Below are 26471 nucleotides of genomic sequence, written 5' to 3' on the forward strand. Positions count from 1 at the left end.
GTGATTAAATTTTTTACTATTAATCATGATAAATTCTTTTTTTTTCTTTAATAGGATTTTAGCTTCTGCAAAGTATGTTTACATGAAACTGCTCACTTGTCTAATGGAGTAACATCTGTAAGGTTATATGTGTAAATATTTAAAAGTAAGACATTAGCCATTTGACATATATAATCTTATGTGGCTAAATATAGATAGGTCTCCTGTCTTTACAGACCCAAGAGTCCAAGTCCTAATAGTTCTCTGCTTTTTATAGAGTCCAGACCGTAGTAATCTTTCACAATGAGATTTCTCATAGAGTAAAATAATTATAATCCCAACTATAAAAAGCTACCAGTATTTTTATTGTTGTTTGTAGTTTAGAGATGAATATGCTACTTTGGACTCAACTTATTATTTAAATCAAAAGAAACAATAATTTTCTGGTGTCAGAATCACAAAAAATGCTAAAGGTTAAGAAAAATCCATCTTTATATTTCTAGCAGGAATGTAAAAAGCAAAGAATTACAGATATTGGCTATACTCTTTTTTTTCTTCTTTACATTATTCTTATTTTGTACTTTTTTTTTTTAATCTCATGGACTTCCTACCACCACTTCACCCATATGCCATCACTATAGTCTCAGGTGCTCTTCCCACCTCATTTTCGGTCTTAATCCCCTCTCCTGCCCCACAGAATGTCTCTGGTTTATAGTTGTTAACTGATGTTATTTTTTTACTTTATTACGATTTCTCTTTCTTTCTCTTTATATGTGTATATATGTATGTATGTATATCATTCAGAAGAACTCTATAATATTTTAAGCATTAAAAAACACCTATAGTATAGATTCTCTCTATGCCCAATCTGTTTCCCTCCTTTGCCAATACTAACCCATTCTGTTTGATACTTTCACAGAAAACTGCAGTAAAGACAACTTTTTACCAGTATATTGCAACATTCCTGCCTTCATATACAACAGTCTACTATAGATCCAAGTATTTTCTCTATATGTAGTAAATATGTGTGTGTACAGTATTCACAAATTTTTAATTAATTGTTTACTATACAGAAATCTTCCAATGAAATTTAATAGACAAAAGACATTTTGCCATTTTTTTTTCTTGAGGTCTTTTTAAAAATCATTAAATATTCTAGATAAACAAATTTCTATTATTTTGGTTGTAATTAAAATGATTAGAATAAAAATTTTTAAAGATATCTGTGATGGTTAATTTTGTGTCAACTTGGCTAGGCCACAGTATCCAAGTATTTGGTCAAACATTATCCCAGCTATTTCTGTGTCATTGGCTTTCGGATATGATTAAGTCAATGGACTAATCAGTGGAGCATAATGTGAATGGAGTTAGGCTTATCCAATCAACTGAACTTCTTAGTACAATAAAGATTAAGCATTCTTTACACCCTACACAACACACACACCCTACAAAGAAGGAATTTGGCCAGCAGTCTCCACCTGCACCTGCAACTCATCGCTGAGTCTCCAGACTGTCAAACCCCTTCGGATTTGGACCTCCAAAATTACCATCAAATTCTTACATCTCAAATATATACCCAGAAACCCTGCTGTCCTCCACAACTACGCAACCCCCCCTCCACCCCAACACACACACCATGTTGGTTCTGTTTCTCTGAAGAACCCTGAATTATACAATCTTTGTTTTTAAAACAGTGTCTGATTCACTCTTTACTTTTCCCAAACAATATTTTTAAGCAATATTTGGTGAAGCTCAGTCTTGTCACACTTTTTGTTATTGTAGCTGCTTGCTTTCCTTTTAGTTGCTACAGTACATTTTTAACTCTTACATTCTTATTTTTAACTAAAAGCTCTTTGTATACAATTTTTTAAGTCAATGTTATACTTCGAATGCTCTTACTTGTAAGTGCAAATCTAAGCACATATAAATATCCACTCTTATTACCCAATCTTTAATGAATGTCAAACTAGTTGGCCTAAGGACACAACACATATTAGAGACCCTAAAGAATTTTTGTTCAATGAGGGTTTTAGATATATAGATATTGATATTTACTATATTAAAATTTACAACTGAAGTATTGTTAAAATATTTAACTGAAAAACAGTAATAACATGTTGACATAAAGCACATATTTTTAATTAAAAGTTACTATAAAAAACAGTGAAACAGTCACACTGTTTTACATTTTTAGAAATCTTTTAGTGTCCAGTAGGAAACAGCATAATTTTCAAATGTGCTTCCTCTAGAAATCTAGTAAATGGAGATAATACAGTTTGGGTAGAAGTAGATGAAAAAAAATCTGTCCTCCCAGAGAAATGTAGTTCGAAAAGGAACTCATTATTTAATAGACTTTCAGATGACCATGGATACTATTCCTTGTACCAAACTCAGCAAACAGTTATTTAAAATCAGATGCAATATAAAATCTGAATCTGTATTAACAAAATTGAAATCTGACACTGTATTAACAAAATTGAAACCTAAAGCCCTACCAGCAGAGTTTTTGTAGTCTATTAAAATTTATTCTTCTGAACTCTGGTGTATTAAAAAATACACATCTGGAGTATACTATTACACAGATTTTTTAAAATTTGCATACATTTTCTTATATAATACCAAAATATCATGAGTTATTATTACCACTGATACCATCAGAAGTCTTTAAGTTCTTGGGAATATTTTAAGCTCCTGGTAAAGGATCTATTTTCCAAAATTCTAATTTTTACTTCAAAGCTCAAAACTTGTAAGCAGCAACAGATAATACTGTGTTTTGTTTTGTTTTGACAGACTATGTTTACAGAAAATATCTGCAAACATTCAAGCCTGAAAAAAAATCACTTTGCCTGTCATTCTTTTTTTTTCCAAAGATTTATTTTATTCATATAGAACTGGGGTACAGGTCAGAGGTGCAGGGGCAGTGAGAAGATTCACCATAGTCAGAATAGGGACGAAGTACACTGCTGAGGGGAGCAGTAGGCGGGTCAGGAGATGTCTGCCACGCCATGTGGATCACCTCTGGAGCGGGGATCAAACTCACAGCAAAGCTGCTGCTGCCATCTTCGCAGTGCTGCACTTTAATCTGTTGCACCACCAGGGAGGGCCTGCCTGTCATTCTTTTTATCAAAAATGGTATTTCATAAAAAGATGGAGATAAGTTCAGCTTGTAACTTAAATTACTGAGAAAGTATTTGAAAGAACCGCCATACTTGGTATACAGCAGAAGAGCTTTAGGCAGACTTTGCACTTGTTCACATATGTGCTGAAATATACTCAAAGATGAAGATACAATAAAGCTAAATCTTGCTTGATCAAGGACATTCATAAATAAAAATGACATTCATAATGTCACATTCATAAATGAAACTGGCATTAAACAAAACTGCACCTAGACATGAAAAACAAATTGCAGTTAGCACAGTATGACCCCACTATGATTCATACTAAGGCATTTAGCTCTTTCTGCCAATATTGTTTTGTCATCATGAATGCAAATGTCAATGCAGTGGGGAATAGTAAAGGACGTATGAAAATAGTTTTAACATTATTAACCCACGGACTTTGAGAATACTGGAACTCCCTTGTTAAACAAGTTTCAATAATCTTAAACTTTCTGGCTTTTAATATTTATACCAAGGAATTTTTCTGAGAAAAGTTCTTTTAATGTAACAAATGAACTTATTCAACATGTACAATAGAATTACTTGTATTTTTCAAAACCAGTCCACATTAGTTCAAAGACTTTGGATTCCCATTATTCAAGTAAAAACTGCATTCCTTGATCAGTAAATGGAGAACTAGTCAACCTGTGCCAAGAAACAAGTACATCCTTTACAGGAAGATACAATAAATAAAAAAATACAAGACAAGAATTTTTCTCTCAAAACCAATCTTATCATCCTCTTTCCCCCCAGCCTCACCAAAAAAACAAAAACACCTATAACAGCTCTCCTGCCTTTCTGTGACTATCCAATCATTTCTTTTCACAAACCTTTCCCTTTGCAAAGTAGCAGTTCTTTTCACACCTTTATTTATGCAAGTGTCTCTATTTTTTTCCCTTTTCCTAATAAGCCTATTCTTAAAATATTTTTAAAAAACAAAACAAAAATACCCAACCTATAATAAAAGATGGTAAATAAAAAGTTCAACACCTCTCATTTACTCACTTTCTGCTTATGCTGCTGCAAAAGGTTATCAAGATTGTGTCGCCTTTTATAGTTAAAATAGAAATTTTTACATTGAGCTTCACTCTTTGTTCCCACCATTTTGGCAATTGCTGCCCAGTTACGGCCATGTTCTACTAAACCTGTATTTTGAAAACAGACAAAATATTAATTGTATAGTCACCTGATAAGCCAACAAGAGGGGGAAAAAATTCAATTATTGTATTGATAATCATTAACACTAAAAGTGTGCTTTCAGTAATTTACTGAAATACTGAAGTACTTATTGAAATAGGTACTGATATACAAAATCACTGACAGTTCTATTTCCCACCTACATTTAAAACATACTTATTAATGGAAAAGTTCAACTGATCCTTACTGTGTATTTCCTACCAGGCCAGGACAATGTTGGACACATAGTATTAGGTCAAACTTTTAAATTGAGTGATAAAGTGCATCTAAGTCACTGAGGACAAACCTAGTAAAATTATTAATATAATTCATTTACACAAATATATATATATACACATATACATATAAAGCTCTGTAAAAGGCATATCTATTTGCAATCAAGCAATTTTACACTTCTTTAACCAAATACATGTACACATACACATAAATAGAGGTGCAAGGAATATGGATAAATTCACATAGAAAAATATGTACAAAAAATATACTTTAGATACAAGTGCACCCAAGCAGAGATGTTCACAAGTTTAAAATTGTAGAGGAAGACATCTGGTTTTTAAGATTAATATAAGTAGCTCCCTTAACAATGATAGGTGGAGTATCATTTCCAAATGATATGAATAAGAAATGAAAAGAGTAGTGTCTAAACACTATTTAGATGGTTAAACAGGTATACATGCAGGTATTATCTGCCTAAAAAAAAATTTATATTATGGCTAACATCTACTTTACTGTGACATTTTTACGATCAGGAGGGAACAAATGTGAATATTATAAAGTTATGCATCTAATCATAGTAAATAATAAATTTGCTAATCATGGCAAATTAACCTCAAATAAAAATATTTTGACGATAGAACACTTTTAACTGCTATAGATTTGGCAAAGTTGACTTATATGATACTTAGAGGCATTACTCATCACCTACTATATAAAAATGCAAAATATGTCACTAAAAGATCAAGATATTTACAATATTTTTTTCTTTAGAACTACAAAGTAAACACTTAACACCTCTCCACCAATTTTATTTTAAAAGATAAATTTTTATTTATAAACCAATTATATCAGAAATTTTACTTTGCTTTCAAAGTACACAACATTAGTAAACAACGAGAGTCATATGAGAGAAATAGGAGTCATAAAATTCCAGAGTATGTAGACTATGCATATATAAGAGCCTATATTGTCTAATAAAAAGACCTTCAAAATAAAAATGGGACTTTTAAGGCATACTGTGGTAACTTATTGGGTAACACATCATTAAAAAGAACTCTTAAGTTTATTTCTAAAATTAAATTCACCACTCTGAAAGAATGTATTCTTTAATTAAAAAAAAAAAAGCCTCATCTCACTCATCATTAATAACCCTAAACAGATGTAAAGAAGCTGAATCATTTACCTTTTTTAGCGACTTCCATTTCTTCTTCTGTCCATCGAGAGGTTTCTACAGGCTCTGTAGAAACTGAAATAAAGATAAAGGATCCAGTAAGGCTTCTTTAATTTAATTAAGTTAAATTCTTTCTTCATAGATTGTATGGTACCAATCATAAAATCTTTAGCCTATTTGGCCCTCCCTGGTGGCGCAGCGGGTAAATGCACAGCACTGAGAAGCTAAAGCCACTTCCTCATGAGTTCGACTCCCGCCTGCCCCGGAGGTGACCACATGGCGTGGCAGACCTCTCCTGACCCGCCCGCTGCTCCCCTCAGCAGTGTACTTCGTAGATCTGCCTGTTTCTGCTCCCCACTCTGTCTCTGGTGAAGCCTCTCGCCACCCCTGAGCCTCTGGCCTGTACCCCAGTTCTGTATGAACAAATAAATAAATCTTTAAAAAAAAAAAAAAATCTTTAGCCTATTTATCTGATGGCTGTTTAAAACACCTCGTGGAAAAAAAAAAAAAAAGAACAATGGAAACAGGATGATACCAATCTCCTCCTCCACTAAACTAAAGGGGAAAATTCAACAATTCTCAGTATGATGGTCTTTTTTTCAAAGATCCTTAATATCCACCCATGTCTACATGTTGGAATAGTCTGAGTCCCTCTTCTGCAGGGTTTTCCCACCTGTGAGGGTTCCATCCCTGCTAGATAAGCATAGTTCTCTCTCATTTTCTGAACCCTCATCTCTTCTCACTGTTGAAGATGCTCATGTACATAAGGGCTGATAAGCACAGATGAATCAATACTGAACACTACTGGGCTTAAAATGAGCTCCTACTATACTTCCCTTAATTAATAGAAAGAGCATTCACCTAGTCAGTCATTTGAATTATCAACAGGATGCTTAGTGATTTTTTTAATTCTTTCTCTCATTTACCATCTACATCCAATAATGTGTATCAATTCTAATCTGAATGGGCCCTTGCTAATGATAACCTTCCAAATGATCGCTTTTCTCTCCAGCTCTTTCTCTTATCTGATCTCCACAACTGTGACCACAGTTATCCTTCCAAAACATAGTTTTCTTCTATTTAAAACCCTTGCAGTCTCCCTACTTTGTAAGCAAAGTGGGGCCTATCCCCAACCTTCTGTCCAGTTATTTCTCTCAAATCATTACTGCCATTCCTAGAACTTTTCTTTAATACTTCACATTATGATAAAATTGGTGTCAGTGAACCACCAATGGCAATACTCTTTATTAAGGTAATCCCTTTATAAACTAATGAGACAATACTTAGCAACAGAGGGAAGAAATCTTCCCTTGTCTAAGAATTTATTCCTAAAAAAAAATATTATTTCACAGGAAAATAATGTGAGTTAAAAGATTATTTTTTTATTCAAATGCTAGCTAAACTAGCTTAAAAGGAAGGAAGAGACAGCCTATCAGCAATAGGGAAGGGTTCCAGACATCAAGAATACCTTGCCAACATTACTCAGTCATCAAAAAATCAAACTGAAGATTACTTGGAAACTAGAAATTACATACGATATACAGCTACATTAGGAAAACAATATTGGGGCTGATTTTTTTTTTTAAAGAACTTGATATAAAAGTCATATTATTTGATATAAAAGGTCATAACTATTTTGCATTATTTGTAGGTTGTCAGCATTAGAGAGGTTCCTCCAGCTCTACCCTAATACAGAAACAGAATTCCAACACAACCATAGCCTGTTCCCTCCAATCTCATCCACTCACTGGGTTCTGGTGGAGGTGGCAAAGGTGGTGGGGGGTCCTCAGTGGCCGCTGCGGCTGCAGCACTGGCCGCTGCAGCTTCATTTGTCATGGACCTGGTTATGCGGCCCTTTCTGCGGCCCTGACTATTGGCTGTCTTTCGTCCCCGGGGTGTGGCCTGTTCTTTCTCCTCAGTTTCTTCTACTGCACCTTCTGTCTTGTCTTTTTCCTTGGTGTTTTCTCTAGAAACAAAAGTGAATAAAAAGTTTGTGTAATTTCAAAGTATACATCAGAGAAGATTCTATTTTTGAAAAATTTTTAAATAGAAAATGAATAAAACTATCCAATCTTTAGTACAATCAAAATTTACAAAAAATCTTGTGTCCCAATTTTGAAGAACTCTGACTAAAATTAAGATATTCACAAAATTCTGTTGTATATATTAATGGACTTAATACCTGAACACATTTCAAATTAAGTGATCTGAAAGCCAAAACATTCTAGGGGAAGTAGCAGCAGAAAACCCACTAAACCCTCTGTAATTCAAAGGGAGTAGGGTACATAAAAAGGCAGGAGTATGGATTTTTTTACTTGCATTGACATATATTTTCTCCTCAGTAAAAAGAAGAAGCTTAACAGATGGTCTCCAAGGGAGATGATCTACAATATCTTTTTATTAAAACCTAATTTGGGTGGGCCCCCCCTGGTGGCAAATGGAGTTGAATTGTAGCACTGTGAAGCTCTCCAATGGCCACTGTAGCACAAGTTCACACTCCCCCACCAGGGAAGTGACCCACATAATGTAGCAGATCTCTCCTGTCTCTTGTCCATTGTCCCCTTCAGCAGTGTATTTCAGTAGATCTACCTGTTCTGCTCCCCACTCTGTCTCTGGTGAAATCTCTCACCTCCCTCCTGTACCTCTGGCCTGCACCTCAACTCTTGTATGCATAAATAAATAAATCTTTTAAAATAAATAAATAAAGTAAAACCAGACTCAACATGCTAAATCATCTCTGGTACTAATTACATGCAAATAGGACAATCTGACCTATTAATTAGAATAAACTCTGGAGCCAGGTCTGTTTCTATGATTTACTAGGCCATGTTAAATAATTTTGGACGAGCTGCCTCACCTCCCTGTCAGTTTCCCCTTCTGCAAAATGAGGATAATAATGTATTTTAAAGGGCTGTTGCAAGGATTAAAGGAGCTAATTTATACAAAATGCTCAGAACAGTGACTGGGAAATAGCATCGTATGTGTTTGCTATGATTAAGATTAAACCTCCCTGGGCCCTCCCTGGTGGCACAGCAGGTTAAAAACACAGCACTAAGAAGCTAAAAAGCCACTTCAGCATGAGTTCGATCCCTCCCCCAAGGAGATACACATGGTGCGGCAGACCTCCCTCAGCAGTGTACTTCTTCAATCTGCCTGTTCTGCTCCCCCCTCTGTCTCTGGTGAATCTTCTTACTGCCCCTGCACCTCCGGCCTGTACCCCAGTTCTGTATACATAAATAAATATATCTTTAAAGAAAAAAAAAAACAGATTAAACCTCCCTTAGGTATTTAGCGTTTCAAGCACTTAGGGAAAACCCGATAATGGTTACTACTAATATTAATAGCAATATAAATAATACTGGAATACCATTCTCTGTACTAGTTATTCCCTAGTATATTTAAAAACAAGGTGCTTAATGTACGTTTTTGCATATGACTACATAGCTGGCAGTAATCAAAGATTCAGCTATTCTTGCTTCTTTGAAGGTATTGGTTTGGGGAGAGTTTTATTTTTTTATTTTATTTCCAAGTATAAGACTTGTTATGGCTCACTTACCAAGTTACAAGTTGGTGATCTGAAACCAGTATAAGAAAACAAAACTTCAAGAATTTTCCTGCATTCAGTCCTAATTACCCTTGAAGTTAATAAGTAGTCTTCTCTCCTTACTTCTGTTTTCTTACCAAAGACTAAAACTATAGTCTCTTATTAATGATATTTTGTCAGAATTCAAAAGTGAATTAGAAACCACAAAATCAAATAATCTTTCTCAATTCTCATCACTTTAGTCTTCCTGCCGCAACTGACACTGTGGATAACTCTTTTTTATAGCCTTTTCAACTTAGGTTTTTTTAGGATTTCACATGTTCCTAACACCCCTACTGCTATTCTGGCTCTCCTTCTGAGAACTGACTTTTTTCTCTAATCTTTTAATACAGAAATTTACCAAGGTTCTACCAGGCCTAAGAGCTCTGTAAGGCTGCCTATTTACCTCTGTGAGGTTATCAACTCTACTGGGATGACCTCAAATCTTTACCTCGAAACTCCATTTCCTAAGGCTCAGACTTACCTTCCCAACTACCTGCGGGAATAGTCAATTCAACTTATCAATACAAATGCAACAAATCCAAAATATATTCATCTTCATATCCTTCTTTCTTGCCTCCTAATTTCCTAGCTAATATTATACCATGTTCCAAGTCACTCAGGCTTACAGTTTTGATATCATCTCTAGTTTGCTCCCTTTTCCTTCCTTATATTAAATAAGTTTCAATTCAGTAATATTTCTCCTACAAATTCAATCTCTATTTCTCCTCTGAAATATTATTCAGTACTTAGTATCCCAATCTGTCCTTTATAACAGACTCCCTAACTCTTACATTTCTAACCCACAGATTCTATACTGCTAATAGAGCAATATTCTACAGAACTTTAGCAATAAACTATCCATTCTAACCTTATGCTATACTCAAAGAGACACCCATAGCCTCCTGAAAGAAGAAAACATTTTCACTTTTGTTGAGTCACATAATCTAACCCAGCTGCATCAACTTTTCTTTTCAGGCATCTATGTTTTAGTATACTGAAACTACTATCTGACATTTCTCAAAACAGTTTATCAGTTCATGCAGTTCCTTATACTCTACCATTAACTACTAGTTGTTGCATTAATGCTCCAAACTAAACAGAGTTAACCTTGATCTCTTCTTAATTGGTCAACGTACATTATTGGTCTACTCATTTTTTTTTTTTTTCAGATTTTTTTCTTGTCTTAAGTGGTATTTTTGCTTTGCTTAATTTCTCCCATAAGTTCACCAATTACCTGAGAATAGTACATATATTACCTATTTTGCATCCTCTGTAAAACCACATTCACATCAGTAATAAATGTATGAATAACTGCTAAATTAGAGAATTTAAGAAAAAAGTAAAATCAAGATAAAACAATTCCATGTGAATAAAATCACTGACCACATGGGTGTATAAATACCTGAACAACTGGAAGGAAAAAAAAAAACTTTATAGTAAGTATCTTCCTGTAGTATATAATTAGAATGCCATGAGTATCAAACTCTTGAAGAACTACTATGGCAGGGGCCTCCCTGCTAGCACAAGGGGTTAAAGCACAGCACTATGAAGCCACCTGCAGCCACAGCAGTAACAAGTTCAATCTCCAGCCAGGGAGCTAACTCACATGGCACAGCAGACCTCTCCTGTCTCACCTGCTGCTCCCTCAGCAGTGTATTTCAGTCTATCTGCCTGTCTCCTCCCCACTCTGTCTCTAGTGAATCCTCTCTCACACATACCCCCTGCACCTCTGGCCTGTACCCCAGTTCTTGTATGCATTAAAAAAAAGAACCATGGCAAATAATTTAGACTGTTTCAGTTACCACAAAACTAGATAAACCTTCAAATTTTCCACCAAAATTACAGAAATAACACAAGGATTACATGTTCTTTGATTCTATTTATAGGAAATTCTAGATAAGTAAAACAGATCTGCAATTGCCAGATACTGTAATGAGAAGAAAACTGCAAAGGAACCTTTTGGGGTGACAGAAATATTCTACATCACATAGTAGAAATGGTTTATGAGTACAAAAAAATTATCTGAATCCATTAACACTGGTAAATTTTATTTGACATAAACTACGCCTCAACAAAGCTAAAATTTGGAGGGAAAACAATCAACCCAGCTACTAAGGCCCCTATACTATTCTGTCCCAGTAAGTACACACAGCCATAAATAGTAGCTTTCTTTGAGAAGCAGAATCAAATCAACTCATTATATTGTGTTTTTCTCTTGATTTTCTATATTGAACAAGATTACTTTTATAACCAGGAAAACAGCAATAAAAACCACAAATAAACTAGGAGCTCTATCTTAATGATAAATAAAATCAATAAGACTGGAATATAAGGCATTAAATTAAAAAATCACTTATCACCATTTTTACATAAGTGTATACTCCTGAGATTCAAAAATAAATCTGAAGCTATCTTCCAAATCAAAGACTAAATTACACTCTCTCTAGTGACACTTGCTTATTTTTACAGTCAATGCCATTCAAGAAATTAATATCCCATGTCTGGCAAGTAAGTTCACTAGCCCGAAAGTTGTATTTACTAGAATAGTCAAATCCTTAGTTATATCAAATAACGATGGGAAAGCCAAAGCAAATACCCCACAGACTCTTTTATTTAAAATGTTTTAACTCCAGTAGTTTTAATTTCTTTATAAATCTTTTAATTTCCTTTAAAAAAAAACCTGTAATATTTCATTATTCATATTCAACTCTGTTTAACTCACTTAGAATCTTCCTTCTCATCCTTATCTTCTTCATCTTTCTTTTCCTCTTCTTTTTTTTCTGCTTTTTCTGCTTTATCTTCTTCTTTTTCTTCTACTTTTTCCTCTTGTGAGGGTCGGGCAATTTGCTGCTAGAAGGAACCAACATTAGCAAAGTTCAAAAGTAAAAGAAACAGCTACTCAAATTGTGGTGATGAATTATAGTAAATGTGAGGAAAATCTTTTAATGATTAATGTATTAATCAATTAGAGACCATGTATTAAAAACTAGTCTAATGTTTTTTATTGTTTCATATGTATTGATTATAAAAAAACATACATACAAAAATTCATGCCTGACCTACCAGAAGTGAACGTTAAGATTTCACTTAGAAATCTGAAATCTCAAAATGGTTCTCTCTTTTATCATTTAATAAACAATTAAAATATTTTAAAAATACTTCCTTTGTCATATTTCACAAAATCTATGACAGACTTCTTTCTCTTCTGGAGTTGTGGAGTGACTTCTCAAACAATCCCTAATAATGTACAGACCTCATTACATGGCACATTATCCTTGCTATTATTTTTAAGATTTCAAAATGCATCTCAATGACTTTTATAGCACTATGACATTCTGCACTTGAATTACTTTCAGGTCATGCCCATTAAATTCCCCCTAATTGAAACAGTGTCCTCACCAATCAGTTGGCACTACTACACTGCCAAGATCCTGACAGAAGAACATCTCTCCATCACCACCACCCATGCCTCACTCATCCTACATTTTCATTGTTGCCAATCCTGCTTTGTACTAGTCTTGAACTTTTACCCCTTTTTTATATGCAACTTTCACGGTCCATCAAGAATTACTCCACTTTGACCTTTTGATAAATCATTTCAATACCATGAGTCTCTTTCTCATTTTATCTGACCTTCCCAGTTTCTCACCCTACCTACTTTCCAGTTTCCTTTTCTTCTGAGATTTATTCTTATTACATAAAACTAAGAAATAGGGAAGATTTTCAAATGTATACTGTCCAGCTATGACAAGGTATGCTTTATAACTGGGAGTACTTATTCAAACTGACTGACTTCCTAGTATACCACAAGAAACAATTCAAATGCTAGTAACCTCACCCCACACACTTCCACAACTACAGCACTCATCTGTCATTCTGAACCAACAAGATCACATACCAACAACTAACTTGGCTCTTGGCATTGCAAGTGAACTTGCATAATCAGAAAATGGTTATTTTTACACATTTCCCTAAGAATTATGGGAAGGTATCAGCCAATTGAAGGTATGAGAGTTACTATTTCATTATACTTGGACAATACATTTAATCTTATTTCCCTATACTTTTCTACTTTGAATGTTAACCAGCACTCTGAAGTAAGTATGTAATGCCAAACACTCCCTGATGCCTGAAATCTAGGCAACAGCTGTCTTCAATCTCGTCCCCAGTAAGAAGACTAAGAAGCAGCTGGAGCACCTGCTTAAACCAGTCATTTGGAAGAAAAGCCCAGGACAGATCTAGAACAGAACCTCTTGCTCATCCCACAATGGCACTCACACTGGCTAGGTAGCAACCAGTGGAGAAAGGGTGCTAGGGAGGCCAGAGAGTGCAGTTAACAGCACTCAGAGTATAATTTGCTTTTTTTTTCCCTTAAGAAAAGCATATCTGTATCAAAAAGTGCCAATCCCCATCACCTAGGATGTAGGTTAATTATGTACCTTAACCCTATACATCTGAATAAAAATTACTCTCTATGAGTAAGAGATTGGAGGGGAAGTAAACAAATTAAAATTGAAAATATCGAGCATAAACTTCAGAAGAAACTTACAAAGCATTGAAATAAATTTGTTCTAATTTCTCTAGGATTACCTGAGTAAGTCCTACTGTTCAGACTTTATTGTATAATAAAGCAGTAAAGTGGTTTTCAAATTAGTTGGATCTCTATATTCACAAGGGTAAATTCCAAAGGTTGTCATACAAATTTAAAAATTCTTAACTTGTACTAGATTCTTTAGGAAATTTCTTCTATAAAGCAATTTCTGCATCTTCCACCCAGATCTTTTCCCTAACTACCACTTATATATCTAAGTGCCCGCTTGATATCTCCATTTACACATCCAAGAGGTGTCTGAAATTCAGCACATCCCAATTTGCTCACCAGTTCTGCCTCTCCTTCAGTCATGCTGATCACCAAATAAGTAACTCCATCAATCAAAACTTCAATTATCTTTGATGACCATTTTTCTTGATTCCTGCCAACTACCCCAAACAATCAGCAAAATCAATTTCTATACACAGAAATTGACCATCCTAGTCCAAGCCACTCAGATTATTAAAGTAACTTCCTAACTGGGAACTTGTTTCACTGAGAATTTGGGAAAAGAGGGAATTAATGATGCACACCAACGACAAAATGGAGATAAGATCTTTTTTGTTCTGAGAAACAACTAGAAAAATACAAAATCAGATGAAAAACTTAAGTCAATAACTTAAAAGCTAGGGCTAGACTGTAAGAAACTGAGCTTACCTGGTGGCTGGCATACTAAGATCAGGTGAAGATAAGTGTGCATATGGAAAACCTCACTTCTATAAATACATTCCGGGACATGCTAACAATGTTAGCACATGAAATGTTCAGAATACTAATATTGCTGGAACTTAACAAAGGCAAATATGCCACAGAGAGGAGTAAAATAGTGTCCCAGATAACATTTGTACAGAAAAATGATGTTTCAGAATAACAGATACTCCCCCACCACACAAAACTTCCCACTAAAGCTCTCTCCTCTGTCATCATAAGCAGCAGATTGCTAATCTGGCAAAGGTGAAATATAATAGATTATCCTCTAGTATTATGCTGGCATTGAAATATATTTAAGATAAACAATTTCTTAAAAAATAAAATTAGGCCCTCCCTGGTGGCGCAGCGGGTTGAAGCACAGCACTGAGAATCTAAAGCCGCTTCCGCATGAAGTTCGATTCCCGCCTGCCCCGGAGGTGACCACATGGCGCGGCAGACCTCTCCTGGCCCGCCCGCTGCTCCCCTCAGCAGTGTACTTCGTCAATCTGCCTGTTCTGCTCCCCGCTCTGTCTCTGGTGAGGCCTCTCACCGCCCCTGAGCCTCTGGCCTGTACCCCAGTTCTGTATGCACAAATAATAAATAAAAAAATCTTAAAAAAATAAAAATAAAAATAAAATAAAATTAAAGGCAGCCACTCCTCTGCCCACCTGTGACTATGCAGGTGCTTCTTTCCACCCACTCTCTCCCTCTGCAAGACAACAGCTTCCTGCCTGCCCTGACCTGTACCACGCCATGACTTCTCTGCACTGACCTCCCTCGGTGGATGCTGCTCTCCTAAGGCCACATGTGTGCAACCATCAGGCCTCTCTCTCTGTAAAACTGTTCCTTTCGGGGCAGCTCTTTCTGCCTGCTTGTGCCTATGCAAGTGCCTTTTCCTCTCCTGTGTCTTTCTAATAAACTTACTCTTTAAAAATAAAAATAAACAAGTAAATTAAAAGTTTTAAGTATTGTGTTGTAATTAGGAATAAAGCTATTATTAAAAATTTAGTAAGTGGGCCCTCCCTGGTGGCGCAGTGGGTTAAAGCACTGCACTGAGAAGCTAAAGCCACTTCCGCATGAGTTCGATCCCCGCCTGCCCTGGAGGAGATCCACATGGCGTGGCAGACCTCTCCTGACCCGCCTGCTGCTCCCCTCAGCAGTGTACTTCGTCGATCTGCCTGTTCTGCTCCCCACTCTGTCTCTGGTGAATCCTCTCACCCTCCGCATCTCTGGCCTATACCCCAGTTCTGGATGAATAAATCAATAAATCTTAAAAAAAAAATTTAGTAAGAAACTTGTTTAATATATTCACAGGTTTTGGGCACTCCCCAGTGGGGCAACAGGTTAAGGCACAGCACTATGAAACTATCTGCAATCACTGTAGCAGGAATTTGATCACCAGCCAGGGAGGTGACCCACATGGCCAAGTAGATCTCTCCTGACTCACCCACTGCTCCCCACAGCAGTGTGTTTCAGTACATCTGCTTGTGCTGTACCACAATCTGTCTGGTAAATCCTCTCATCACCTGCACCTCTAGCCTGTACCCCAGTTCTTGCATGTATAAATAAATAAATCTTTTAAAAATAGAAAAAGAAAAAAAGAAATAAAATATTAACAGGTTCTAGCATCTTTAGCTAAAAAACCCTGACTTTATTTTCTCTCTGGGAAGCAGAAAAGGTCCCAGATCCTTTGGTGAAAGAGCATTTCCTACTTCATTGCCAACATTCAATTTTCTCCCCTTCAGTTAACAAATCTTTATGGACCTCTAAAATCACCTCTTTGTCTCCAGGGGATTATTTCCATCAGTGTACAAGCATGATATTTTCCTCCCTCTGATCCTCATCACCCAATCCTCTCTTCTCTTTTATAAACAAATCAAACAAACAAGGGCATGCTTGTACTGTTGCCATTTACTCTCTTCAGCTCATGATAATCTTATTTCTGGTCCCCTCACCAATGTACTAAAAATGGATGGTAAAGTCACTTCATTTTATACAATCACTAGAACAGTATTTCAGAGAACTGACTCATGAAACAGCGCCCCGACACATTTTTTTTTTTTTGACCAGGAAATACTGTCTCTTAAGACTGTGTCATCAAATCTTATGAGGTAGTAATGTTCTGTAAGAAATAATTATCCAGAAAACACAAAAAGGTTATGGCTACAAACAATGATAGAACTATGTCAAATTTGGTGGCCAGGACACTTCAGGGAAGAAAGGAAGGACATGTGAGGAAACCAAGAGATTAAGGAATGCTAATAAACTGTCATCAGTGGTCAAGAGTTCATGCATGCAACTCCATATTGACTTATTCCTGGGTATGGAGAGGAACAGGCAATGGCATTACACAGCATCCTCTGGGTAAATATATGAGCTATGACAGTTATTGATCAGTTACTTGAGGGGAAACAATTTTTAAAGCATTGAATTGCAACTGTGAAAACATACTCTACTGTGTTAAAAAAAAAAACAAAACTACCTTTTTAGGTCAAGTGTTCTTAAGAATTAACCTAAACTCCAAAAATGAAGTTAATCTGATACATAATTAGATTCCAGATATTTCTGTAAACAATCCCATGCTTCTCTTCCTTATCCTACCTGTCTCCTCACATAAAAGGGTTAGTAATGATAGCATGTTAGGTCTTAAGGGTATCACATTAAGTTACATTATTATTGTTAACACTGAAAAGCATGATTTAGATGACAAAGAAGTGTAAAACTATTCTCATTAACGCTAGTACACTAGAAAAACATACAGCCAAAATAGAAGCTACACAGCATCATATATATAAAAACTTCAAAATAATTATAACAGGTTCATAACATCCTTATTAAGTTAATAGAAATGGCAATCCCTAAAGTATACATTAAGTACAAAGCTCCTATTTTTTTTTCAATATCCAAAAGGGCAGGCTTAATATAAAAGGGAGAGATGAATAAATGATCTTTCATATAAACAAAAGGGACAGAAAGGGCTGTCCAAGTGGGACAGGTTTGATAAGATAGAGGCCTACATGGTCGCAGGCAGGCAGCCTTGAGGAGAGCTACCCCCACGAGGGGAGGTCAGTGAAGACAAGCACCAACAAACATGGTACAGGTCATAGCCAGGCAGGAGGCTGCTGCCCTGTGGAGGGACAGAGAGTTGGTGAAAAGAAGCGCCTGCATAGGCAGAAGGACTGGTGCCCAAAGCTCCTATTATAATACTCTTCATCTTCATATTCTCACCAATTCTGAAACATCTTTCCATGCAATAATGAAACATACCTGGTTTCTTCCTCGGCGTTTTCCATAATTCCTTCTTACTAGGGCTTTATAATTCTCATTTTTCTTGGTTAAATAATAATATAAAACACAATCAGGGACACTCTGTAAGGAAAAACATTTTATTGAGGATCCAGTGAAACAAAAAATTCTAAAACACCATGTTAACACTTTTAAGGAAAATTTCTGGTATTCTGAAGTATAAACTGAAGAGAAACATACAGGCTCCAAAATAAATACACTATATCTACTATATTCATGGATGATTACAGCTTCCCTAATACAAATTATGTAAAAGACAAATTTAGTAACCAGTAACTAAATTACCTGACTCTATATATGTAAATATTCAAAATGTTTCTTCAACTATTTTGCTCAAAAATACTAAATCCATTGTGACAAAAATTCAGGGAAAATCAGTATTGTGATTTTTTAATTAGAAATTTAATGAGGTTCAAAAAGCATTACTTTCAGAGAAATATAATTATCAGGTCATTTTTCACTTAACATGAAAACTAAACTATGTTTTAAGATGTACTTAACTACATCTATGTTTTAGCTACATCTATGTTTTAACTACAACTATGTTTTAACTTGTACTTAAGATGTGCTAGCATATAATTGTAATATAACTCTATTAGTCCTATCAGAGTCCTTTCTGTATTAAGCCCTTTGCAAAAAACTACTCTAACTACTTATATGTATGAGAGTATAAAAATTTCAAAACAGGTCCTCCCTGGTGGCGCAGCGGGTTAAAGCACTGTACTAAGAAGCTAAAGCCACTTCCGCATGAGTTCGATTCCCGCCTGCCCCGGAGGCGACCACATGGCGAGGCAGACCTCTCCTGACCCGCCCGCTGCTCCCCTCAGCAGTGTACTTCGTCGACCTGCCTGTTCTGCTCCCCGCTCTGTCTCTGGTGAATCCTCTCACCCCCCGCACCTCTAGCTTGTACCCCAGTTCTGTATGAATAAATAAATAAATCTTAAAAAAAAAAAAAAATTTCAAAACAACACAAAGTATTTCCCCCAAAATCAAGAACAAAACATGAATGTCACCACTATTATTCAACAGAGTATTGGAAGGCCAAGCCTGAGCAATTAGACAAGAAAAAGACCTAATGGATCCAAACTGGAAAAGAAGAAGTAAACCTATCACCATTTGCAGATAGCATATATAAAAACATCCAAAAGACTTCACAAAAAAACTAGAAGTAATAAATGATTATAGTAAAGTGGCAGAACACAAAATCAACACATAAAAATCAGCAAACACAAACAATGAATTAGAAGAGAATTGAGGCCTCTCGCTGGTGTCACAACAGGTTAAAGTGCAGCACTATGAAGCTACAGCAGCAAATGCAGCATCAGTTAAATCCTGGCCAGGGAGATGACCCATATGGTGCAGCAGACCTCTCCTATCTCACCCACTGCTTCCCTCAGCAGTGTATTTCAGTAGATCTGCTTGTTCTGATCCCACTGTCTCTAGTAAATCCTCTCACCAGCCCCCATGCCTCTGGTGTGTACCCCAGTTCTTCTATGCATAAATAAATAACTCTTCAGAGGAAAAAAGAAGAGTTGAGGAAGCAATTCCATTTAACATTGTACATAAAAAGATGAACTGCCTAAGAATAAATTTAACAAATGAAGCAAATGAATTATCCAATAAAAACTGTTGGGGCCCTCCCTGGTGGCGCAGCGGGTTAAAGCACAGCACTAAGAAGCTTAAGTCACTTCCTCATGAGTTCCATCCCTGCCTGCCCTGGAAGAGATCCACATGGCGTGGCAGACCTCTCCTGACCCGCCCACTGCTCCCCTCAGCAGTGTACTTCATCGATCTGCCTGTTCTGTACCCCGCTCTGTCTCTGGTGAATCCTCTCACCCTCCGCATCTCTGGCCTGTACCCCAGTTCTGTATGAATAAATAAATCTTTTAAAAAAAAAAACTGTTGGATGTTATATAAGGAATTAAAAGAAGACAAAGAAATAGAAAGATATCCTGTGTTCATGGGTTGGAAAAATTAACATCATTAAAATGGCCACAACACCTAAAGCAATTTACAGATTCAATGCAATACCTATCAAAATCTCAGTGACGTTCTTCAAAGAAATAGAACATCAGTCACAAATGTATATGGAACTACAAAGGTCCCAAGTAGCCAAAGCAATCCTCAGAGAAAAGGAGAAAAATAAAGGTATCATGCCCCTGACTTAAGAGTGATATTGATCAAAACTCTTCGGTACTGGAATAAAACCATAATACAGACCAAAGAAGCAGAATAGAACCCAGGGATAAACCCACACAAATAGGAATAGTTAACCTTTGGCTTAGGAACCATGATCATACACTAGAAATAGGAAAAGCCTCGTCCAGTGGTACTGGGAACACTACATCCTAGAAAGCCAAATGCAAAAAAAAAGCATACTAAACTATTACTTAGCTCTGTATACAAAACTTAATTCAAAATGTACTAAAGACTTGCATGTAAGCCCTGAAACCTTAATACATTAGTACAAAAAACACAGGTGATACACTCCTGGACAAAAGTAAACAAATGGTACTACATCAAACTGAAAAGGTACCTGAAAAGAACTCATGGAAAAAAAAAAGTAACCTACAGACTGGAAAAATATTTGCAAATCACATATCTGATGAGAGGGTGATTCCCAAAATAATTAAATAAATAATTCAACAGCAGCAGCAGCCCAATCAGAAAATGGGCAAAAGCCCTAAACAAACATTTCTCCAAAGAAAACAGATAGCCCTACAGGCACATTAAAAAAAAAAAAATAACAAAAACTCAATGTCACTTATTATGAGGAAAATACAAATCAAAACCACAGTGAGATATCGCCTCTCCTGTGTGAGAATGACTTATAACAAAAAGATCAGAAACAACATCAGTGAAGACTTAAAAAGGAACTCTCATCCATTGTTAGTGGGAGTGTAAGTTGGGGTTACCTTTATGGATAATGGGGTAGGATCCCACAAAAAAAAACCCTGAACTAAAAACTGAAAGACTGTATGATCCAGCAATACCACAGCCAGGTATTTATGCAAAGAATACAAAAACATTAATGTGAAAGATTTGTGCACTACCATGTTCATCACAGCAATATTTATAAAAGTCAGGATATGAAGTCAATCTAAAAGTCCATCCAGAGATGAATGGATTAAAAAAAAAAGTGAAATATATACTCATGAGAATACTACGCAATCAACAAAATAGATGAAATAGTGCCTTTTGGGACAAAAGGGGTGGATGTTGTGGTGATTATGCTAAGTGAAGTAAGTCAGAAAGTGAAAAAAATACTGATGGTCTCACTCACTTGTGGAATATAAATAAATAAACTGGCAAAACAGCAAGAGTAATTCTCAGACTGTATGACTAACTATACCAGAAAACAACAGAAAATGGTGGGGAGGGAGAAGGATGTAAGGGAAAGAAGATGCTGGTTGTGAAACTGGGGCTTTGATGGAGTATGGCACATTCACATATGGAGGCATGAAGTTGTACTCCCAAAAATATAGTTGTGTAAACTAGTGGCAAGTCAATAAAACTTAAAAAGTTAAAGTGGCAGAAGAATTTCAAGCAAAAATGCTAATAAACCCATTAACGTTCTGAAGGCAGTTTCTTACCTTCCTTTCCAAGTAGGATGCAATCAGTCCAAAGTTTTTTGGATGCTGGATAAACCTGAATTTAAAAAACAAAACAACAAAAATCTATTTAAAACCTTAAGAAGTTAAAAACAATCTGAAAATAAAATATTAAGCACATACTAATTCCCAGTGATTTCTACTTGTCCTCTGAGGAACAACTAACTGCAGAATCACTGGAGGCTTTTAGGGGCAGGTCCCCAGCAACTTCACTAGGAAGTAGTTAGAATGATGGACAGTAGGGTACAAAATCTGTACTTTCCAAAGAATTCCCTCACATGATCTGGATACCCACTCAAGTTTGGGTACCACTCTTAACCATGATTCCATAAATCCCAGTTGTCATCTGTTACCTGTATTGCTTACAGAATAATAAGATAAGCTTTTGGAAAAGTCCCATCAAATCTATATTCACCACAGTACCCTATCAAATGCCAAAAGAGGGCTAAGTTTTGGGGTAAACAGTTCAATTTACAAGTAAATGTCACTAACTTTATACTGACTTCTATAAGAGCATAGTTTAAAATTTAAATTACTTGTCCTTAAAGATTTCCTTCTCATGGTCAGTCCAAACATTCATAAACTGCCTATCTTTATAAACCTTCATGGGATCTTCCATAAGTCCATTCATGTTAATGAATTTGACCCGTCTCTGTTCTGCATCAAACATCATAGGTGGGATCACAGAGAGCTGCCGCATTTGTTTCTCATTATTCTGCAAAGAAATAGAATTTCTTAGACAAGTACTTAAAGAGGGCCATAGACCAACTGTCTTAATACACACTAAAAAAGTTATGTAGCGGGCCCTCCCTGGTGGCGCAGCGGGTTAAAGCACAGCACTGAGAATCTGAAGCCACTTCCGTATGAGTTCGATTCCCGCCTGCCGCCTGCCCCAGAGGAGACCACATGGCGAGCCAGACCTCTCCTGACCCGCCCGCTGCTCCCCTCAGCAGTGTACTTCGTCGATCTGCCTGTTCTGCTCCCCACTCTGTCTCTGGTGAAGCCTCTCACTGCCCCTGAGCCTCTGGCCTGTACCCCAGTTCTGTATGAATAAATAAATAAATCTTTAAAAAAAAAAAAAAAAGTTATGTAGCTTAATGACCTTAGTAATGTATGCCATGGCATCTAACATACAGTAATTACTTCTATCAAATAAATGTCAATTGAGTGCATTAAGAGGGACATAATAGTTCACAAAAAAAAGATGCAAAGTAATGTCAAGTTCATTGAAGCAGTGACTTAATAAGTATTCATGTAATTAAATGCTACAAAGCATTAACATTTTAGAAAATAAGTAGAAAAATAAGCAAATTTTAAGTTAACTAAAGTCACTTTAGCATTAAATATTCCTTGCTATGCTAACAATCTTTCCATTAAAATTTTAAGACTATTAGCCTTAGAATTTCAATTAAAACTTTATTTCCTCTATGTAATTAATTTTTCCCAAAGTTTAATTCAGTAAGGTTGTAGATATAAACTTGCATGAATTTGTTTCTTACCAAAATTACAAGTGTTTAATCAAATATAAGGTTAGGCTTTTTCCTAAAACTCTTCTTCAGAAAAGTAGATATGCACGTAACAGAAAAGTTTTTACAAAGTGTTTAATTTTAGGGATTTTTCTCAATCCTCTTGAATGCCAGAGTCTGTTTTAAACAAATACTAAACTGAAATACATCAACTGAAACTAGTTTTTGGATGTTTAGAGGTGTCCCTTAAATGAATCAGTCAAAAAGCAAAGACATTTAACAGAGGCTCAGTATTCACTGCATGGACTATGATCACAAATTCCAAAATATAGAGCAATATAATAAATGTCTGTGATCATTACTTTAGGGGGTCACCACATTCAATAAGTAAGATTTTCAGAATTTATAAAATCAAAACTGGCAAACTTCAACAGATAGTGAATGACGCTGAGATCAATTTTAACAGAGTTTGAACACAGCTAAGAACTGAAATTTATTCTCTTATTAATAATCATTTCTCTCTCCCAAGGCTCCCCTAGGTGGAAACCACCTTTGGAGTTCCTACCAGCACCTCGGATCCACAACTGAACATACCAACACCTGCAAAATACATACTCCCTTTGCTATTTTAGGCAGTGTCAACACTAGCTCAGTCCTCTGACCAAGAAATCAGGGAACTATTGCCATTTTTCTTCTTCTTTCTTATCCAGTTAATCTATTCATCTTGTCTTCTCCACTGCAATTTCTATTAGTGTCTTCTCTACAACCCTACTACTGTTGTCCTGACTCAGACCCTATTTTTACCCAAACTCTTCAAACACCTTCCTGTTACAAAAAACATCTCTGTGAAGTCTTTGTAAAATGCAAACATGATCATGTGACTGACTTGTTTAAAATTTTTCAGTGGTTGGTTGAAAACCTGGAACAATCCAAACTCTATATTCCTTTGTTTACATAAAAGTAAATCCTTAGTAGGCCTCCCTGGTGGCACAGATGTTAAAGTCTCAGAGTTATAAAGCTATCAGCAGCCACTGCAGCATGAGTTGGATCCCCATCCAGGGAGCTGACCCACATGGCACAGCAGACCTCTCCTCTCTCATCCACTGTTCCCCATAGCAGTGTATTTCAGTAGAGTCGCCTGTTCTGCTCCCCACTCACTCTCTAACAGATCTTCTCATTTTCCCCCATCTCTGGCCTGTACCCCAGTTCTTGTATACATAAATAAATAAAAATAAATCTTTAAATAAATAAACCACTAGTTACTAGGATATAAGGCTAAAATGCCTGAATAATTAAATCAATTAATTTTCTTACCTCCTGCTCAGAAAGCCCATCAATAATTTCAGAAATTTCATGCTCACTCCTAGCAATGGTGGCTGAAAGACCAGCTCCCCTCTGTCCAACTCTAAATATGAGAGAGAAATAAATATATTTTAAAGTCTTTTATAAAGGCTAAATTACTCTTATAAACATTTTTCTGAATGATATTTTTTTACTGAACTTAAGTCAGAGAAAAAAACTGAAAATGTCATTAACTACTTTTCAGCAAATATTATATTTAAATGTTGTAAGTTAAAAGTTACATGTCAAAGTTCAAATGGCATAGTCCTTATGTAAAATTTCTAGAAAACCACTTAATAGTGCCATTTCAAGTAGCAGCTTTTTGTCTGCCTTCCAGAGGGTTGCAGGCTTAGAAAAACACATTAGACATTTTTAAAGAGAAGAAGAAATACTATTTATTATACAACTATAATCCCCTCACAAAAATCTTAACTGTGATTAAAAGTGCTTATAGGACATTTACATGAGAGAATGGAGATGAAAACTAAAGCTTTTAAAGCCTTTGCAAAATACTTGTTCTCTAAAAGTAAAAAGAAATCAAAATATATTAACATCAAAGGGTTTCTTAATTACCAATCAAGTTAGTGTCCTTTGGTGATGAAATATTAAGAGATATGAGGTCTATTCTTATTGATTGTAATTTCCAAAGGAATAGATATTTTTCAAAAACTAAAGAATTTTGAAATATTCACTTAAATTTAGATTCAACAGTATGATTAAATATTAAAAAATTAATGCTAAATTTACAAAGATGTTTATTGGTTGATAATGGAATTTTATATTTAAAAAATTTCTTATGAATTTTCTTAATAATCTTCATTTAACAAAAAAGTAAAAAGAGCAAAGTGTGATTCAAAAGAAAAATTGTACAGCTAATAAATATCAAACTATTTACCGTTGGAATCTTTCTTGCTGTTCTCTTTGCTTTCGAATTTCTGGAAACTGCTTTTCATAGTACTCCCTTGTTTTGCTTTCTTTAGCTTTCCTCCGAGGATTATTTTCTATTCTGTCCACTTTTTTCTCCCATGCCTCCATGAGCTGATCATAACGTTGGCAGATTTTTTGTTCCTATTAAATACCCGTGCAAATCAATAATTAAACTAAACTATGATTTTGACAAACCTATTATAGTCAAGTCAAAAGTACATTTGGCCTACGATTCAACTGTGAATAAAAAGCTGTCCTTGATCTTAAAAGGAGCTCCTGTTTTCCTATGAAAGATCAACATACAGAGCATATTTTAGCTGGGATTTTTCATTCACTTTAAGAATATACAAAGTAATAAACTAATGAACTACAACTAGCGGCCGACAGTCATTTTTATTTTTTTCTGATAACAATGTCTTCATTGTTCAAAAAAATTGGGAAATTAAAAAACAGAAACATGTAAATACTCTATATCCAAATCACCTACAAGGAATGGTACTAACATTTTGTTGTCACTTTCCAATCTGTCAGAAAACACACCGTAACAGTTCCTCTATTGCTGCAGGTTTCAGTTACTTGCAATTTTTTGCTATAAGAAATAAAGCTATATAAACAAACATTTTTGACAGTGCGGAAAAGGCAGAAACTGGCTGTGTTTTATGGTTAAAAAGAAGTCCAACAAAACACATTAAGCTTAAAATTAATGTCTTTCAGAATCAGTCAAGCATGACCCTATTTCTTAAATACAGATGAAAACGCAGAAAAACCCTCGATATGTGAACAGAACTGTCTACCTATCTAATGTCATACAAAAAATGATGTGAAAGGGCTCATGAAAGACTGTTAACATTGATCATCTCAGAAACTGGCATTTGAGAAGAGAGTATTATCTTCCTCACACCCAATACCAATCCTCTACCCCTATTTCCTAATCATTCTTTTCAACGCCTCCATGTTTTTTTACCTTTCTCTTTTTCTCCATCTCTACAGTTAAATCCTCAGTCCAGATGAACATTACCCTACCTAGAGTAAAGTAATTCCTAAAGGTCTCCCATGCAGTCTCAATGTTATAGCCAGATACAAGTTCTTAAAATACAAATGTGAACATTTCACTTCCTTAAACACTTAGGAAAGACTCTCAGAATCCAATCTAAAGACTCCTATGTGACCTACAGGGCTGTGGTACCTCCAGGTCCTGACTTCCCTCAATATGCCTCATCTCTCACTAT

At 35.7% G+C, this 26471-nt stretch overlaps 1 protein-coding gene across 6 annotated transcripts in view; it reads right to left on the minus strand.

The window, feature by feature from the left end:
* The window catches only part of NCOR1 (nuclear receptor corepressor 1), a 147548-nt gene that overhangs the window by 62943 nt on the left and 58134 nt on the right, over positions 1 to 26471 (minus strand). For 4 of the 6 annotated variants that reach the window (XM_012726157.1, XM_012726156.1, XM_012726158.1 and 1 more), the window contains exons 11-19: positions 25211 to 25383; positions 24289 to 24379; positions 22045 to 22223; positions 21491 to 21545; positions 17859 to 17960; positions 12033 to 12157; positions 7473 to 7690; positions 5737 to 5799; positions 4146 to 4285 (exon numbers count right to left, since the gene is read on the minus strand). In XM_012726157.1, coding sequence (XP_012581611.1) covers positions 4146 to 4285; positions 5737 to 5799; positions 7473 to 7690; positions 12033 to 12157; positions 17859 to 17960; positions 21491 to 21545; positions 22045 to 22223; positions 24289 to 24379; positions 25211 to 25383 — 1146 coding nt within the window. Of the gene's footprint in view, positions 1 to 4145; positions 4286 to 5736; positions 5800 to 7472; positions 7691 to 12032; positions 12161 to 17858; positions 17961 to 21490; positions 21546 to 22044; positions 22224 to 24288; positions 24380 to 25210; positions 25384 to 26471 lie in introns of all 6 variants that reach the window. The other 2 variants (XM_012726154.1, XM_012726153.1) reach the window with 1 other exon arrangement.

This window comes from Condylura cristata, unplaced genomic scaffold (assembly GCF_000260355.1).
Source record: "Condylura cristata isolate star-nosed mole 26May11 unplaced genomic scaffold, ConCri1.0 scaffold00017, whole genome shotgun sequence".
In the NCBI taxonomy this organism is placed as follows: domain Eukaryota; kingdom Metazoa; phylum Chordata; class Mammalia; order Eulipotyphla; family Talpidae; genus Condylura; species Condylura cristata.